We start from the raw sequence: 16,996 nt of genomic DNA on the forward strand, positions 1-16,996 counted from the left end.
CAGCATATATTCAACCAGAAGGAGTTGAATATGAGGCAAAGGCGATGGGTTGAGTTGCTGAACGATTACGACTGCGAGATCAAGTATCATCCAGGGAAGGCGAATGTGGTCGCCGATGCCCTAAGTCGCAAGGAGAGAATCAAGCCCATAAGGGTTAGGGCTATGGAAATGATTATCCAAACCGATCTTTCCTCACGCATTCGAGCAGCGCAAAAAGAAGCTCTCAAGGAGGAGAACCTTGAGAAAGAATATCTCCGTGGGATGGAGAAGATATTGGTTCCAAACAGGGAAGGAACGTTATGTTTTGAGAAAAGGATTTGGGTTCCTTTGTCTGGTGATTTAAGAGAAGTTATTTTTGATGAAGCTCACAAGTCACGGTACTCTATCCACCCGGGAGCGGATAAGATGTACCAAGATCTTAAGGATTATTATTGGTGGCCTAGGATGAAAGGCGATGTTGCTATTTATGTGAGCCAATGTTTGACTTGCGCTAAGGTTAAGGCAGAATACCAGAAGCCTTCGGGACTTCTGCAGCAACCGAAAATTCCCCAGTGGAAGTGGGAAGATATATCCATGGATTTTGTTACAAAGTTGCCAAGAACGCCTAAGGGCCATGACACTATCTGGGTGATAGTGGATCGCTTGACGAAATCAGCACATTTCTTGCCTATTCGCGAGAAGGATCATACAAGCAAATTGGCGGAAATTTACATGAGAGAAATTGTCACTCGCCATGGAGTACCTCTCTCGATTATTTCTGATAGAGATGGAAGGTTCGTATCAAGGATATGGCAATCCTTCCAGGAAGCTTTTGGCTCGAAGCTGAATATGAGCACCGCTTTTCACCCGCAGACCGACGGCCAAAGTGAACGGACGATTCAGACATTGGAAGACATGCTGAGAGCATGTGTGATGGATTTAGGCGGTAGCTGGGATAAGCATTTACCCCTGGTTGAGTTTTCATACAACAACAGCTACCACACCAGTATTGGTGCCGCGCCATTCGAAGCTTTATATGGGCGCAAGTGCAGGTCGCCGCTCTGTTGGTCTGACGCAGGTGATAGACAACTGGTAGGTCCCGATGTAGTTCAGGAAACTACAGATAAGATCGCGCAAATCCGAGATCGCATTAGCGCGGCTCGTGATCGCCAGAAGACCTATGCAGATCTGAAAAGGAAACCTCAAGAGTTTGAGGTTGGGGATATGGTTTTGTTGAAGGTATCACCCTGGAAGGGTGTAGCACGCTTTGGGAAGCGTGGGAAGTTGAATCCACGCTACATTGGTCCTTTTAAGATTTTGGAGAAGATTGGAACAGTAGCATACAAGTTGGATCTACCTGCCGAGCTGAATAACGTTCACGATACATTTCATGTATCCAATCTAAAGAGGAGTCCAACTCAAGTTAACGTTGCCATTCCTACCGACGAGATTCATATTGATGACACGCTCCACTTCGTTGAAGAACCTGTTGAGGTCACAGATTGGAAGGTTAACAAGACCCGCCGGAGCAGTGTCAAGCTCGTCAAAGTTCGCTGGAATGCTAGACATGGTCCTGAATTCACCTGGGAGCGTGAAGACCGAATGAAAGAGAAATACCCCCACCTGTTTCCTAAGAACCCTACTTCTTCAAGCAGAACCTAAAATTTCGGGACGAAATTTATTTAACGGGGGGAGAATGTGACAACCCTCTCAAAACCAGGTATCCGTACGACTTAATTAATTATTAATTATTGCCTAATTACTGTGCTTTACTGAGTTTGCTGATAAACTGCTACTTGATTGTTGATACTTGTACATATCTGCATCATACTTTGATATTCCTGTCACCACACTACTTATTTACTGAACCTTAGTGACAAACATGATGCACAAAAGCACAGTAGCACTAAACGGATACACAGTGAACATGCTGATATAGCCAGCATCAGGCAAACACTGCCTCTAAAGGCCTGAATGAGCCAGAATTATTTTACTACACCCATAGTGTGTGTAGGGATACAAGGGTTGTATGATTACGTCTCTAGGAATAAGATATAGAGATTTGGATGTGCCTAAAACGAACTTTAAGCACGAAATACAGCACTTTTATCAACACACTAGCTTCTAGCTAATTAATAAAGTGCCAAAATATGAGGAATTATTCCCGACACTTTGCAGAATAAATTGTGTCGCTAAAAATATTATTTATGACGCTTAACGGATATCTTAAGCACTTTAACGGATTACTATCCGACCGAACAACCGGACAATACCCGGAACATAAAAATATTGCCAAAATTAATATTGGTACTTTTCTGAGCCAGTTAGGGTCCCTGATTACCCTAACACCCGCTTTTAATGCACTAAAACAACTAACGAGGTTAGTACCTTAAAGTAACGCACTTAACCAAACTAAACCGTAACTGAACGATTGGAAACGAACCGAGCACCTTTACTTCTCAATGGAATCGGCCAACTAGTGGGCCCCGGGGGAGTACACCTTTATTATTTTATATTGGATTGCACGAGGATCGAGACGACTTTCTCTATAAATACCTCACTACCTCTCACACACACAAACACACACTTCACCTCACCACCACTCCCTCTCCCTCTCCCTCCTCTCGGCCGAGATCACCACCACCCCCACATCCGTTTTTCGGTTCAAGTCTTGACATTCCAAGGGTATACAAGTGTCGGTGGTTACGTACAACGGAGCTCGGAACAAACGGAACGCGGAGGACCTCTACCGTTTGCTATTATCCACGCAGTTTTCGACTAGTTTCTTCCCTAGCCCCGAGCTAGAGGTATAACGTTTAAAACTCATTTTTGGTCATGTCTAAAGTGGTTAAAAAGATATTTGTCGGTTGAATGTCGGTAACCCGCTTGATGGAACTTTAAAGTTTGCTAAAACGTGAATATCGTTGGTTAAAAGCTCAAAACGCGTGTAAATGTCGTAGTACTTGAATATGTTGATTAATATGGCCTGATCTACGATGTGGTGGCTCTCATCATCGTTTAACCCGACTTTGTTCGGATCGCGTATCTTGACATACACTTGTTTCTTGTGTACAAGGGTTAAAAGGTGAAACTCCACCACACGGGAAACATGAACTTGTGTAAAAATGTTTTAACATGAAAAATAGTATTTAAAACAAGCCGATCTACGTATGTACAAGTGGTATATTCGTAGGACCGGGTGTCGAGAAAATCATGTTTTAATAAAAATGGATAAAGTGTTAACAAATACGATTTCTATAAACTACAAGTATAGAAACACTTGTAGAATAAAAGATCCGACAAAATAACAATGTTTACAAAAATTGTCGGGAAGTTGTAAGAAGTAAGTTGTTCTAAAAACGAGGTTTTTGCAAGACTAAGTTATGCTATATATAGATCCACTAAAATAACGAGATCTACACCGTAGTTTTTGTAAAAACTACAAGTTCATGAAACAACGCGGTTTTACATTCTAGTCTTCTATTTGATGTGTTGAAAATTGATTTGGTTGATTTGATAAATTGTTGAGATGATTTGTAAAAGAAAATGATACGCTTGAAAGCGTGGCCACCTCCAGTTACAGGGGAAACTCTGGCGAAATTTTCTAAAAATCTAACACTTAGAATTATTTAACAAGTGTTAGACTACTTTGACATGTTTTCAAAAATATATTTTCGCCACAACTTTATTTATAAATAATCGGAGGTGGGATTTTCACAAAACTAAAAGTGATAAATATTTATTCGGTAAATATATTTTGTCACCTCACTGTTTATGATTATTTTGTGAAAATGTATAAATATTATTTTTAGAGTAAAAAAATAATATTTACTAACCTTGTCAAGCCCGAAATAATACAAACGCCTTCACGGCAAACATATAAGTTACAACGGTAATTTCTATTACCACCTAATCACCAAAACGTAACTTACGCTTTATTCGGAAGTGTTCATAAGCACGTATATTGTCAATATATTATTTTGGGAAAATATTATGAGAAAAAGGAAATATATTATTTTTGAGAAAAATAAATATATTTTGGAATAAGAAATAAAATATATTAAGTGGGACTTAATAAAATGATATAAATACACATGTATTTAAATCCCCCATCCTTGGGAAGGAGAATGCGTATCAAATATATATACGAAACGGTTGACTAACTGTTTCCCAAAAATATAAACTATGAAGCTAAAGCACGGCCATCCGTCTAATAGAATTAGCACATGTAGGTCGTTGCACAGCACTTGGATATTGGATTGCTTGATTTGGTGACGCGTTCACTGTGAGTTCATGTCCCCCTTTTCTCTTAACTGTTTTCAGTTTTATAAACTGCGGGGGTGAAATACATGTTACAATGATTATGGATATGTTATACATGGTATGATTAGCATAAGGAGGGTTATTACTTAGATCATGTGAGTGGGTAGGCAGAAACTTGAGGCCATTAATCCTCGTTGAGGACCGAGGGACAGGAGCGGTAGATCTATCTGGGTGTAGCGAGCCCAGCCTCAGGTCCAGCATAACGGACCTCGGGGTGACTTAGTGCCCGACGCATAAATCCGCTAGGTTTGAGTCATCCCTACTTGCACTTCACACATATCAGTGGACTTGCAACCCATTGGTGATCTCTTTTATTTCCTTATTTGCTACATACCAGGGTTTTTGATAAAGATAAAGGTTTATTTACTCATTTTCGCATGAACTCGCTCAACATTATTGTTGATTTTTCAACTTACATGTATTTCAGGGAATTAAGGATCTGGCACGGTTTAGCAGGATTTCCCGCTGCATTTAGATTCAGAGTCATCCGGGTTCAAGGCTCATGGCTCTTTCCTTGACAAGCCATGGCCCCTGAACCATGTTTATTTTGTTTGCATTATGGTAGTAGTTGTACTGTTTAAGACAAGTAATGGTTGTTGGGTGTTTACCCATTTAGACAATGTTTGACAATTTTATTTTCAATGGATGACTTTGCATGATTTTACATTCATATAGCTTGTTATGATTAAGCTATGGTATTAAGAAGTCACACCAAATTAACCACGCTTCCGCAAAGCCAGGGTGTGACACCCAAGTTGGTAATCGTGGAGCATGAATCGGCATCATTCTTGAAAAATGTTTTTGTGAAAAACCTACAAATAATAGTTTTTACAAGTAGTTGAAAGAACAATGTGATGAATGAATCCCCATGATGTGTGAAATCAGCAAATCTGATTTTCCGAAAAACCATTTTGATTAAAACAAACTTAAGTGTTTTGAAATCATAATGGGAAAGTAGTTTGTTGTCAGGGGGCGTTCTGATTGTTTAAGCCAAGAGAATGGAGAATTGAAGCAATTCGCATCAGTTTGTCATTTTATTTGTACAGTTTATTGCTTTTACTTTCAAATTTTCCCGGAAAATCAAAAATTGAAACATATTTTTGATTTTAGGGGGAGTAAAAAATTAAAATTTTGAAAATTTGAAAAATCCAAAAACATGATAAAGTAAAAAATACAAAAACATCGAAAAATAAAAAATGAGTTTTGTTGTGAAAAAGAGGAAATGATAGTACATCAGTAGACAATCACAGCATGCTAAAGAATTGGAAAGTTAAATATGTGATAAACGATCTCACTGATGATATGCCAGTAGGTTTTTACACATTCAATAGATTGATTTCTAGATATAAACCTAAATATCAATACTTGCTTATCTTGTGGGGAACATCTCTCGGATATATAGGTAACCCCTGAAATCTTGTTTGAAGGGCTTTCTATTTCTGACATACTAGGTCTTTGTACGTGATGCTATCTGGGGTATTACACCGGGACTTCTGATTTTGCGGAAGCAATAGCCTAGTCCTCGTATAATACTCTGCACTGCTTTAATCATAAAGCCCACCCTCGGCATAAAAGTGATGAAACATTGAAAAATGCTAATCATGTGTTGTTGAAGAAAAGATCCCCAAACGGGACACACCTAAAGTCGAGCCATCATCTCTTTGTCTGAACGGAAGTTCTAACCTGAGCTCTCATGGCCTCGCATTACCCGCTACAGATATCATTAGTGTACATTCACCTGTAAGATTGAATATAGGAGTCTGGATACGGGAGTATATTCTGAGATGGGACACGCGAATAAGTTAAGTGTTTAAAACACTAATTCTCGTATCTCGAAACAATTGAACTTTGTGTGAAAATTTAAATGGATCAATATACTGACAATCTAAGTGAATCGTTTAGAACTTAAAGTGTTTATAGCTCAATGGTGCTAGTGATTTGTCTCAAAAACTGATATGATCCTTTTACACAAACTCACAAAAATATTGTCTGTAAATATTTCTTTATTGCATTTTAACACACTGAAAATTAAAAAAAAAAAACAAAAAGAATGTGTTTTAGCATAAAATTTTAAGAAATCAAAAAGATTTTGTTTCATCTTATTTTCGACAACTGATGTTGAAAAACTGATTTTCAAAATTCCGAGTGCTAAACATGATGAACGACAATGGGTTGGGAGAGTGTGTTTGTAATGAAAAATGAAGTTAAAGATTGAGATAACTTGAGAAATTTTGAGGCTGATCAGAGTTTGAGCCAGGACATGATCTTAGAACGAGTGCTATGTCAGATTGCGATCCCGGAACAACTTAAGGGGGAGTCTGTTAGCAAAGGGGAGTCTGTTGATTGAAAAATTTCAGATTGCTAATGAGTTTAAGGAATCAAGAGACCTGATAAAGAGAATTAGAGAGAGAATAGAGCCAGGTTGAGATTCTGATAGAAGAAGAGAAAGATTGAAGGATGCTTACAGAGAAAGATACTTTGGAAAGAGCAAGAAGACTGATCAAGACCGAAGACTCAATACACTAAAGACTCGTCAACATCCAAGGGGGAGTCTGTTAGTGCATATGTCTATCGACTTCGTCTTGTATCGAGTCATGTAATAGAATAGATAAGCCAGGACACGATGTACGAAAGAAACGGGAAACAGGTTTGAACCAGCCACTTCACACGAAGTGACCAGTTCGTGCGACCTGGCCAGGTCGTGCGACCTGGACTAGATCGTGTGGACTGGTTCGTGCGATCTGGATCTTCTATAAATAGGTGAGTCTTGGATTTCATTTGTAACTTTCTGATTCCGGAGACGAAGTGCTGCCGAAGTGTCGAACGATCTGTAAACACTATCAAATCAATACAATCGACAGTTAAAGTGATTCTACGTTCAAATCTAGGTGATATAACATCAATACGTCTGATTCCGCCTTTCGTATTGATCAATAACTCTTCTGAACGACTCGTTTGATCGAATCCCGATCCTACAGCATTGAAGGCTTGGAAAAGTGGCTATAAAGTTACCTAAAATAAAGAGATGTTTTATTTAAATAAAATAGGGTTTATCCCTATGAAAATGTGTGTACTTGAAATTTGGGAATTTCCCACGTGTTTAATACTATAAAAGTGTGGTATTTTACTCTGAAAAAATATTTCCTAACTACGGTCCTGATGAAATTTCCGCTGCCAAATTGATAAACACCGATACCACTGAAACTGGCCGCGGCCGCCCGTTCCCGGGTTGTTAGGAGACGGAGGTTGCGACATATTCGTCTAGAGGCGTGTCAGAATTCATCATCTTTGGTTCTTGTAGCACCCACCACACCAAAACAACCATCACCGCAACCTTTACAACACTCGAACCCCAACCCGAACCAGGCTACACAGCGGCGTCGGGGTCGTGGTCGCGGACAAGGATTTCTGGGACGTGGGGTCGCGGACGCAGAACTGGCCGAAACCAACAGCAGCAAAATTGGGCCTCTCAGAACTCGGGTTACCCTCAATGGGCTTGGTGGAACATAACTCCTTGTCCATACCCTACTCAAACCCAATGGAGGCCCTATAACAACCAAGCCTATCAGCCTTCGGGCCAGTTTAATGGGCCTCAGTAGCCCATTGATAACACTCAACATGCCAACTTTGTTGGTTACCCACCTATGGCTCCTCGGTTTTAGGCTTCAACTCAAGGGTATGATGCATTAAATCCTTCTAACCTTCAAGCAGTTTTTGCTACCATGCATCTTCAGCAACCTCCTGACCCAAATTGGAACATGGATACTTGTGCCGAGACCCATGTCTCTCATGATCAAGGTATGATTCAAAACCCATCTCCATCTCCTGTTTTCAGTAAACTTTTGGTTGACAATGGTGAATGTTTACCAATAACAAGATCAGACGCTGGCTACCACACCATCTATGACTGCACTTATATCCTACCTAACATCCTTCATAGTCATAAAGTTATCAAAAAAACTAATATTTGTTAGATGTGTTACTCGTAATAACAATGATCTATCGAGTTTGACCCGTTTGGCTTTTTCTTTGAAGGTCCTCAAACTGGATGAATTCTTTCACGCCGCAATAGCACTGGAGATCTCTATCCGCTCACCACTCCACAACTTCCGCCTCAAGCCTGCTCATTGACATCCGCTGCACTACCTGGCATGATCGTTTTGGTCATCCCAGTGCTCAACACTAGTACAAAACTGTTATGAATGAGTTATAATATTGTGACTTTCCACATGCTTAACTCACATCACTTTAATGTATTTGTATTAATGTCAATCCCTATAAATACTAGCTATTGTATTTGTATGATACATCAATAAGATTTACATTCCCTCCTTCTCTTGTTCTTCTCCTTATATTGCTATTAGGTTTAGTTGTTTCACAACACGTTATCAGCACAAAAGTGCCCTGTTCAAAATGCTAATCCTTTCCTTGCTGCTGTTTCTTTTCTCTTCTGGCCTCCAAACCGGATAAGGCAATTCTCTTGATCGATTCAAGAGAAAAATACTGTTGTAGTTGTGTTTTTGTGATCTTTAAACCTTCTAGTAGTGACGGAACAGGCGTGGGTGTTTATGTTGCAATGGGCAGTCAATCATTGATTCTACGTTACTTGTATGAGAAATGAATTCCCATACTGTTGCGAGCCAAAATTTGCGAAAGGTAATATATTACTTGATTCATTTATATTTATTGATCTAGAAAATTTATAATTGGGTTTTATTTGTATGGGTATGAAACTTACTGACGCCTAGGGTTAATAATATGAAAAGGATTTTGTGGGAATAATAGTTTCTTTTCCCCAAGATATATTACTCCATAATATTTCTTCTACAAACAATTTTCTAATATCCTCAATTGATTTACGGTTTTGTTTGGAGCCGAATTAAATAACCACAATGTAAAATTCTTAAAGAAAAATGTTTATGCGTTGGTACATAAAATTAAATTTGTCAAAGTTTTTTTTAGTGAATTTCATTAATCATCTAGCAACTAATGCTTTTTATTATATGCATGATAATTGAAACTCATTATAATATTCATATCATATTAAATAGCTTATGTGTTCAACTACGACTTTTTCATGAATCATGTTTATACTGCGATCATTGTTATTACTACTATTGTAGTCTTGATCATTCGGAAGTTTATTATTTTTGGTGAATTTAATTGAATGCAACAATTTAGTATGATTAGTTAGATTTTGAAATTTGATTACAAATAAAATCATGTAACTTTGAAAGTTTGAAAAAAGTAGTTATGGAATTTATACACCATAGTTCATAGGTAAAATTATTGATATAAGACAAATTAATAGAAAATGATGATAATAGACTTGGAGAACCACGTGAATATTTTGATATTATTTACTTGTTTTAAATCCTTTACTAAAATTGTTTTAGATTTCTTTAATTCAAAAACTATGCATCAATTGATGAGTATTCTGATATCCTTACTTGTTTTGGTGACAATGTATATAAAGGTTACGGGGAAGGAAACCAATTGTATTCTTAAGAAATTAAAAAAGGCTTTAAACGATACTAATATATATGATGTTGGTTAATGCTTAGAAATTAAAATCATTAAATATCATTTTTCCCATCATGCAGTTTAATTCATTCTTTGTTAATTTTAATTCATTCTTATTAATATCTTTTAACGTTAGAAATTTGATTAATTTTTATTATTACTTTAAATGATCTTTAATATCTATTTAATTACAATCTTAAATTATATGGAGTTATGAGTATGGATAGTCACAATATTCATAACACTAAATGATATGGAGTTAGGAACATGGATAGTCACAATAATACTATTTTTTTTTTAAATTAGGTGATTTACAATTTAATTTAAGAGATGATGATTTTAAAATTGCAATATGAAATTATAGATAGATTATATCTCTTACTTATTGGCTTTATAGTTTATACTGTTTAGATAATATGTTATGTATTGCTTGATTTAACTTTGTAATATTTCATCTATATGCTATATATTGTTTGTATGTAGATATTATTGGATAAATTAAGCAAATGAAAAACCAAAATTTATGGTTTATCAACTCTCATAAATTATTACTAGTGGAAATGCCCGCGCGTTGCCGCGGGTACATATGTTTTTTTGGGCGCACATTACGTGGCCGGTTTCATGAAATATGAATTGATATGATGAAAAACTACATGAGATGCCTACATCAGTGTTGTTACGCGACCAACTAATATGACAAATGAAAATGGCGCCTTAAGCCCACATTACTACAAACACCAAAAGCTTAAATCCACCTATTAATCCATACAAAATCTTACACTCACAAGTATTTCTACCTACCTAAAAATACAAACACCAACTCAAGGTATTCCTTCAAGGCTTCATGGTTAAAAACAATTGAGCCCATAAACTCCAATGTCAATTCTGGTATGGTCAACGCAACACTCTTTGTTTTACAAAGGACCACCCACCCAAGCTGCAAGAAACAAGATCAACACAAATAATAGTTCTACACGGGTCAAAACAGTTACACGTAGAATCATATCCTGTTTTAGTGCTCGTTTAAATGGGCTGGGTTGAACAGCAAACATCTTTTTGTGTTAAAAATATATATTTGCATATATTAATTCATTGGTTATGCTTAGATAAACAATTTTTATATTGTGATAATCACTGTTATATTAACAAAATATTAAGTTCTAGAAGTTGTCTACAAAATGAGTAAGTCACGCGTATTCAAGATGAATGTTCATGAACCAAGCGTTCTCTTTGCTTTGTGTAAATGTAATAAAACCATCAATAACCTAATCCTGCTCAACATCTATTGGCTCACAGAAGTATACCATCGTCTCCCAAAATAAGAAAAAGCATTTAATATTTAAAAAAAGGAATAGCAAATTACAGTGGTGGCCACTTCATGAACCGAGCGTTCTCTTTTCTTTGTGTTAATTTAATAAAACCATCATAACATGTTTAAAAGAGTACATTTTTAAAAAAAAAAACACAAAAAAAAAACAGGCCCAAACTTGTCTAAAGTGTACATACTGCAGTAATAGTCATGATTAACCCATTAACTAATTATACCATTTACAATAGAAAACAAAAACGTAAGCATTTCGGGTTAACACGACCCGTTTTGTGGTAAAGGTTACCCATTTTCTCCCGTTACCCAACCCGGCTACTTTTCAACCTCTAATTATTCATTTAAATTAAAAATAGAATAAAATAGAAGTGTTCCAGATAAACCCCGACCTCTAGTGCAAAGATGTATGAAAAAAATATCATGTGGGCAAACCTATAGTTTGTCAAGGTCGGCTTATTTGGCCCATTTTTTTAGCTTAAAAAAATATTTGATTCATGTATTTGACCTTTTTAAGACTAAAACTAACCAAATCTGACCCATTTATAAGTATAAAAGGTGTAAAAGTCACCATCATCATTTGACCGTTTTCGTCCCTGAGGTTTGGTTAGTTTTGCGACTTTCGTCCAAAGGTTGGTTTTCTCACATCTGGATCCACAAGAGTTGAAATCGTGCCATTTTCATCCAGCTCATTAACGCCATCCATTTTTCTCCGCTAAGCCGGGGGTATTTTCGTCTTTTTTATTAAGTAAAGGTATTTTAACTACGTGTACATAAAGTGAAAAAGACCTTTAAGCTAAAAAAATGACCGAAATACCCCTGACTTAACAGAGAAAAATGGAAGGAGTTAACGAGCCGAATGAAAATGGCAAGATTTCAAACCTTTTGGATCCAAATGCAGAAAAATAAACCTTTGGACGAAAGTCACAAAACTGACCAAATCTCAGGGACGAAAATGGCATTTTACTCATGAAAAAATTTAAAAATCATATTCATATTAGCTCATTTTAAAGGTCTCAATAAGAATGATTCTAATAAATATATATGTGGTAGTAGATGATCTACACCATCGGTGCTATTTCTATGGACATATATAAAATATATTGCAAGTAATATAAGCTACTATGACGGAAGTAAATACTTACATTATGTGTAGGTTGACCGATGGTTATAGATTCGTTTAAAGCCAATGCACGAGCAGCCAACTGGTGGGGTTGGATTTCAGGCAGCGCTACAAAAATATTATGACCACTAAGTTCCTTGTTCTTTGCATCCGAAATTTGTTTCTTCAACCATGTTTCCGATTCACTATCCAATGTGCCACTTAGCTCCCGTTGCTTAGCTTCGGAGATTTGCTTTTTAGGAGACACGGTTTCTTCTTCACCAAGTGAAATGTGAGTAATCCCAGCAACCGCTTGCTAATGAACATTAATTAGTTAGAGGAAAAAAAAAGTAAAATGTGTCTATTCGTTATCAAAACTGGCAAATGGTTAACCTGGTACATGCGTATGCTAGTTCGGTTCGATGTGGTGCGAGTTGTAGCATCAGTCTCTTCTGAACCGTTGTTTTCGCCGGCTGCAAGTATACCTCTTCCGGTTATCTCCTTTATTTATACCCCGATACAGGTTTCCTGAATAAATCGCACAAAGTTACTTTATAATAAAAACATTCACATGTGTTTACGATAAAAAGAAAATAAATCAAAATTGGGGAACAGCCATAGCTCTAAATGATAAAATTCGGGTCTAAACATCTAAGAATCAGGCACTTTGGAGATGAGGACGATGTAAAGAGAATATCATGCACTACTATGCGCTCTCTCATATCATGAATCAATGTGAAATAAGTGTACAATAGATCCTCTATATATCCAAGCTGACTAACTCAACAATCATAACCAACTCTATGCATACACACTATATACATATGATGCAGGAGAGAGTTAGGCCCATTGTTTAAATACTAACTCAGCTTTAAATCCAAAACCTTCTACTTATATGCATACAAAATAACACGACCCGTTCTGGACTAAAGGTTACCCATTTTCTCCCGTTACCCAACCCGGCTACTTTTCTACCTCTAATTATTCGTTTAAAAAATGATCCGATTACAGTTGTACCGTTCTATCAAGTATGGGTAGGCAATGGCCCCGGACCCATTTTTCTTATATGTCATTAGCGTTATATTTTACAGTTGCGCCGTTCTGAACTAAAGGTTACCCATTTTCTGCCGTTACCCAACCCGGCTACTTTTCTACCTCTAATTATTCATTTAAAAAATCTATCCGAAACAAACCAAAAATCAACCGAAAATGATTCGTTTACACCGAAACACGTCCGATTTCGATCGTGATTACGGCTGCAAACGGCTGCGTTTTTACACCTGTTTGCTGCTACGTTTGCAGTCCTAAACGCGCCGTTAAACGGCTGCAAACGCGGCAGCAAACGGGTGCAAAAATGCAGCTGTTTGCAGCCATAAACGCGTCGTTAAACGGCTGCAAACATGGCAACAAACGGGTGCAAAAACGCAGCCGTTTGAAGCCATTTAATGGCGCGTTTACGACTGCAAACGCAGCAGCAAACGGGTGTAAAAACGCAGCCGTTTGCAGCCGTAATCACGATCGAAATCGGATGTGTTTCGGTGTAAACGAATCATTTTCGGTTGATTTTCGGTTTGTTTCGGATAGATTTTTTAAATGAATAATTAGAGGTAGAAAAGTAGCCGGGTTGGTAACGGCAGAAAATGGGTAACCTTTAGTACAGAACGGTGCAACTGTAAAATATAACGCTAATGACATATAAGAAAAATGGGTTCGGGGCCATTGCCTACCCATACTTGACATAATAATTATTTATAATAAATTTTAAATCTTGGACAAAAACTGTAATACACCCGAATACCCCAATCTCCATCAAACACTACCATATAATACACTGCCTCCAACCAAGTAACTACCACTGATATCACCAGAACCCTATCATCGTTCTACAGTACAATCCTATTTCGCAATAATATATAAAAAACCCGATGTTAGTTAGACATATACCTTTCCGAATAGCGAAACAAATTGATGAAACGTAGTTACTCGATCTCCTAGTTTCTCTTATCAGACCTGAAAAACACATATCCAAACACCCTAGATTGTGAACATCCACTTTCTTTACCTCACCCGTTGCGTTTAATTTTGTTATATATGAAGCGTTTATTTTATATATAATCGAAAAATTAGGGTGTGAGGGGCACATCGGAACGAACCTAATGAACCCATCAATGAGGAATATAGTATGAAGCGTTTAATTTTGTATACTTGTCCTGGAATATAGTCGTTGAGGATGATCGGAAGCCCCCTGATCAACGCCTCAGCAATCGTGCCAGGCCCCGCCTATAAAATCCGATGAAATTAATCAATACCTAGAAATCTTTTGAAATTAAAATCCAACAAAGATGAACTTGAAAAGATGCAAATTTCTAGAGAGCCCTTTTGCATATTTAATAACCCAAAAAATCATATTTTAAAAGCTGGTATTCATAAACTGATAAACCCGAATGCAGGATTTGAGTAGATCATACCTTGGTTATAATGAATGCAGTCACAAGCACCCATCCATTTCTGCATCTGTGTCTCAAATCCTCTAACCTATAATAAAAAACCGCAAACCACACTTATGTTTTTTGCTTTAAAATCAAGATTTAAAAGTGGCAATCATAAACCAACAATCGTATTTCCAATCATAAACCAAATTAGATCATCAATTAGAACACAAAAATCGAATTTACAATAACAGTTGACCATCGATGAAGTCAGAATCTAGAAACGGAAACCGTACCAGTAGTGGATTATGAATCTTGAAAAGGTCTGTATCAAAATCAGGTTAAAAAAATGAAAACTAAATCACCCAATCTGAATCAAAAACCTAATTTATCTGATTATCAAACAGCATCTACACTCAAAACACAAATAGATTGTACCTCGGAACTGCAAAACCAAAACGATTGGCTTCATGCTAACCGCCACCGTTGTTGATCATGAAACACACGATGCTTCATCTGCAACCTGGAGACTCCCACCATTATTCGCATTCAATCTGCCTTTCTATCTTCACGTCTCATTTGCTATATAATCGGATATTAGGGTTCATGGGTGAAATCCCTAGGCTGCCCCTGGAGCGTCTTAAAAGTCTGATCAACTTCCTCTTCTACCAGCTTCTAGTCGTTAGTACATGCTTCTTAAAAATGTGTACCACTTGTTAAATTACATTTTTGTACATCACTTCTCCTTTTTATAATAATATAGATAAATATGTTCAGGTATGACATTCAAAGTGTGTCATACTATCTGAAAGGTCGTCATATGTTGACTAATAAATCTTATACGAGTCGGTCATGTAAGTTTTTCTCAAAGTATATATTAATGAGAAAATAAGATTGTTTTTAAAGAAAAATAAGATAAAGTTTTCCATTGGTCACACCTGAGATATACTCTTAAAGTAGCAAAATATCAAATGAAAAGTTTGAAATGATTTCATATAATGAAAAGCTATGAAGCATTTTTTGGCTTTCCTTCATTCTTCAAAGTGAATGTGATTATATATTGATTATTGTGATCATGGACATAACTGAAAATTTGGTATGATGATCAAATTAATAATGAAATCGATTATAAAAATAAAGTGTAATGATGGTCATGTTAATAACGAGATAGACCACCAAAAGAGGCGAATAAAAAGAGAGATCATATGAGAATAAAGTGTTGAAATTTTGAGTTGCTAATACGATGTTGTCTCGTATTTTATATGTTTAGTATACAAACAATGTGCACATAAAACATAGTGCAAGTAATATATATATGATCATATGCTCATAAAGGAGCAATATTAGTAAAGAATATTCAAGGTTATTTGGTGCTATCCATTCCCTAAAGTGAATGTAATGATATAACAATCAGTGAAAGGTCACAATCATGTAATAACTAAGGAAATGTTGTATAATTATTCCTTGAATAAAATGTGGCGATATAATAATTTGTGCAAAGATCATGATCATGGTAATTGAGAAATGATGCTCATGTAATGAGATCAACCATGTTTATATTGCGATGACTATAAAACGATCGTTAGAAACGTCATTGATCATGGTAAATGAGGAAATTGTAATGATCCTCAACAATGTTTATATTGAAATCGACCACAATAAGTGGCAATATAAGGAGTGATTATACGAGAATAAAATATGGAAAACATGTTATAATATGAATGATTGAAATAATAATTATTATTCTCTTGTATTTTCTATTTGTGTATTGAACAAACATGAGTGCAACTAAAAGCATATATGATGATCACAAACCTGAAGTTTATGTTTCATAATCATTTAATGATTGGCATGACCGGTTAGACCATACCGAGTCTAGATGATGTGAAAAATATCAAAGAACTAGCAGATTCTTCATAGTACATACACATGTAATATTTGCTCTCAAGGGAAGTTATTGATATACCAACTAAAGCATGGTTTACATCCCTAATTATATTGGAAATAATAAGGGAATATGTGTATCCTGACATGATACCATTTAGTATTCTGAAATCGATGCATCGTCTAAATGGTTATCAAATCTACAACTTGAAGCTTGTGTGATTATGGCTTAGCTAATGTGATAGCAAGCATATTAATCCAGATTACTATTGTTTACAGAGCCAATGATCATGAGAGGAGCAAAAGTTCGTTTAGGTACATGTAATTTTATATATAGTACCATCAATTCACATCAAGCCAATAAGTTATAATTCTCCCCATACAGTTGATTTTTGGCCAGGAACCAAAGATGTCTCATCAAAGGTTTTGGTTGTG

At 36.5% G+C, this 16,996-nt stretch overlaps 1 protein-coding gene across 3 annotated transcripts; it reads right to left on the bottom strand.

Annotated features, from left to right (window-relative positions):
- Positions 1-10,345: 10,345 nt before the first annotated feature.
- On the bottom strand, positions 10,346-15,307 carry LOC110884224. Of its 3 annotated transcripts, XR_002560997.2 has the most exons (8): positions 15,116-15,306; positions 14,974-15,002; positions 14,717-14,783; positions 14,402-14,528; positions 14,193-14,258; positions 12,642-12,776; positions 12,292-12,564; positions 10,346-10,762 (listed from the first exon to the last, which is right to left on the bottom strand). XR_002560997.2 is itself a non-coding variant. In XM_035978621.1 (7 exons), exons 5-7 carry the CDS (start codon positions 12,648-12,650, stop codon positions 10,619-10,621), a joined length of 426 nt encoding a protein of 141 aa, XP_035834514.1. In that variant the 5' UTR covers positions 12,651-12,776; positions 14,402-14,528; positions 14,717-14,783; positions 14,974-15,002; positions 15,116-15,307; the 3' UTR covers positions 10,346-10,618. The 3 variants fall into 3 exon arrangements, 2 of the variants coding, with proteins under 2 accessions (XP_035834514.1, XP_021987598.1); XM_035978621.1 differs by lacking the exon at positions 14,193-14,258 and having other exon boundaries at positions 15,116-15,307; XM_022131906.2 differs by lacking the exon at positions 14,974-15,002.
- Between the last annotated feature and the right edge of the window lie 1,689 nt (positions 15,308-16,996).

Source organism: Helianthus annuus, chromosome 10 (genome assembly GCF_002127325.2).
Source record: "Helianthus annuus cultivar XRQ/B chromosome 10, HanXRQr2.0-SUNRISE, whole genome shotgun sequence".
Taxonomy (NCBI): Eukaryota; Viridiplantae; Streptophyta; class Magnoliopsida; order Asterales; family Asteraceae; genus Helianthus; species Helianthus annuus.

Excerpts from the sequence above, each read along its gene's own strand:
- LOC110884224 (XM_035978621.1), bottom strand. Across the intron at positions 10,763-12,291 it reads TCGGTCAACCTACACATAAT|CTTGGGTGGGTGGTCCTTTG; the intron begins GTAAGTATTTAC and ends TGTTTCTTGCAG.